General features: G+C 35.7%; 1 protein-coding gene across 1 annotated transcript in view; it reads left to right on the top strand.

Moving 5' to 3' along the window:
- Positions 1-2,897, top strand: part of LOC106867428 (MAM and LDL-receptor class A domain-containing protein 1) — a 317,166-nt gene that overhangs the window by 150,732 nt on the left and 163,537 nt on the right. The window contains exon 6 of the mRNA XM_052970190.1: positions 736-911. Within this exon, the coding sequence (XP_052826150.1) occupies positions 736-911 (176 nt within the window). The remainder of the gene's footprint in view (positions 1-735; positions 912-2,897) is intronic.

The following is a 2,897-nucleotide window of genomic DNA, read 5'->3' as shown; positions in this document are numbered from 1 at the left end:
TATATATATATATATATATATGTATGCGTATTTATGTGTGTGTGCCTGTGTTTGTTACACGCGCCATCGCTTGACAACCGATGCTAGTGTGCTTATATCCCTGTAATTTCGGGAAAAGGAACCGATAGAATAAATACTAGGCATACAAAGAATTAGTCCTGGGGTCGATTTGTTCGACTAAAGGTGGTGCTCCAGCATGAACGCAGTCAAATGATTGAAACAAGTAAAAGAATAAAAGAATAGTTTTCTGTAGCTGTGGCTAATGAGGAAGTTTATCTTGTAGGCTTAATTGACTGAATGTTAACCATATCAGGTCTCACTGCCAAGTATAATAAGTCTATTTGCAAAAAAAATCTTAACAAGCGAAACTTAAATATGCTAAGCAAAGATGGAATCATTGAGAGGATGTCACTTTGACATTTGCCACTTGGTTGATATAAGGGAAGTAACTCAGTATACTAGAGGAAAATTATCTGCACAGGACAAGAGGCTAACACTTCCATAATGACCACTTAAGGGTTGTATGTATTATAGATGTTTTGGTTTTGTTATTAATATGTTTCTTGGTGATATTATGTAATTCATGATGCAGACTATATTAAATCATACCCTTTACTGTGCTTTGTATTGAGTTCTCTCTCCATGTTTCTTGAAATCCACATTGCAGTATATGCATGCGCGTGCGTGCGTGTGTGTACATACATTAAAACGATCAATGTTTAAAAATATTTACAGATGTTACAGTCCAGTAGGCCGCCGTGGAGGTCCACAAGATGTGTCAATTGGAAATGGTTGTGAAAGCCAAGGTACCATTATACATGAATTAATGCATGCCCTCGGCTTCTGGCATGAACATACGCGACCCGACAGAGATCTTTACATTACCATCATCAAAGAAAATATTGCAGAATGTAAGTATACAAATGTTTCATTTCGGTGTTAACCCTGGAGTTTACACTATTAAGCCCATCCACGGGACTGGGCTGTCAGACAGATGGTAATCCGACGGTGGTATATTACATAGCAAACACGTCTACGAATCTACAAAAGTTCACAGAGTTCTTGCAATCATAACCAAGGAGAATGGAGTGAGAAAATCTTTTTATTTCATCCATTTACAGTTGTTTCCACAGAAGTCTATGTCATAAGCATTACTATATTACTATGTCACAATAAATGCAACTATTGATACATGAAGCGCCACAGATACAAAACCGAAGATGGATTCGTCGGACTCATGCATAAAGTTATATGCTGTAGAAACCTGAGTTAACGATAATTTATACCTATATCGAGTTGGATTTGTTTAAATGGTAACATTTACATATTACAAGGCAAACAAAACAAAACAAACTTTGGTTTGAGTTGACCGGTCAAGCAGAAGGATGAATAAAAAATGAAGGAATAAAAGTATAAAGAAAAAAGTTTCTGTTTTAAAACAATATAATTAATTATAGTCTTGTCGACAGTTTCTGATTTAAAGTTACTTTGTAGTCATTTTGCCTGCCACTTTATGGCAGTCAGCCTTAAACTAGCAACATGAGGTTTAGAAAATATCTACCATAGAATCAGTTGTTTACACACATCAGCGTTTACACACATCAGCGTTTACACACACGCCCGCACCACCAGATCCTGACGGCTAAAGATTGATATTTCATTGATACTTAGTGAATGTCCTACTTATCGACAAGAAAATAATTTACATTATTTACATTTGACGGATATTTGTCCTCATCTTGTTTGTTGTTAACACAACGTTTCAGCTGATATACTCTCCAGCCTTCATCAGGTGTCTTGGGGGAAATTTCAAATCTGGGTTCTCATTCCTACGGTATTTTTCGATGTTATTATTATCATTATTATTATTTAGGTCACTGCTTGGAATCGAACTCGGAATCTTGGAGTTAGTAGCCCGCGCTCATAACCACTACGTCATACGCCCACGGGCATATGTTTCGTTATAAATAAATAGTTTTAAATATCCTGGAATACCAACGGACGCTCATATAAAAATATAAATATTTGAAAGATGGTATTTTTACGGAAAATTCCTTCCAAACTGATTACATACGTTCTCCAGAAATCTTTGCAAAATGGACTTCGGACGGTAACATTTACAATGACAAAGTCACTAATAAGTATTTCGTTTGGTTTTTCTTGAAAGTTTTTTCGAATCTATGCTAACATTCATAATAATAAGTTCAGATTGTCTACAAAGATTATATAACTTAGAATTTCGATATTATCACACACACGCACGCAACATTCTGTAAACAATAATAATTACAAGCTTTAAGCTTATGAGCATTCCCCGTGTATTGACTAAAGAAAATTGACTAATATTGGGACATATAGACTCTCGACGGACATAAGTGGGTATTAGTACGCGCGGGAATCGAACCAACACACAATATAAATTCACGATAAGCGTGCCAACCGATTACATCAACTTACCCACCGACTTCTTCCCCGTAGTTTTAAGAACTATAGTTTCAGAGTGTTGTGTAAATAAACAAGCATGTGGGTATTCTGCGTTGAATGAAGAAAGAGTAACGAGTGAAAATTCTGTAAATAACAACAAGAAACAGTGACGCATATAAGCACACCCGTGTCGTCAAAAACGCCGACAGTTTCATTGATAGAAAATGGTACATCAACACAATGGGAAAAGCTATTAATAAATGTCAGCAATCTAGTAAATATATATACATACACAGAACTGGAGCACTTGAAGAGTCAGATACGATTATAATGTCTCGGTTGAAAATATCGCACAAATAGTGTATGTGTATTTGTATATACACGCAAACACACACATATATGTACATATACATACATTTGTACATACACATACGTACATACATACATACATACATACATACACACACACACAC

The sequence above is a fragment of the Octopus bimaculoides genome, chromosome 8, assembly GCF_001194135.2.
Source record: "Octopus bimaculoides isolate UCB-OBI-ISO-001 chromosome 8, ASM119413v2, whole genome shotgun sequence".
Lineage (NCBI taxonomy): Eukaryota > Metazoa > Mollusca > Cephalopoda > Octopoda > Octopodidae > Octopus > Octopus bimaculoides.
The sequence above is the reverse complement of the archived record's forward strand: the minus strand, read 5'-3'. Positions and strand labels throughout refer to the sequence as shown.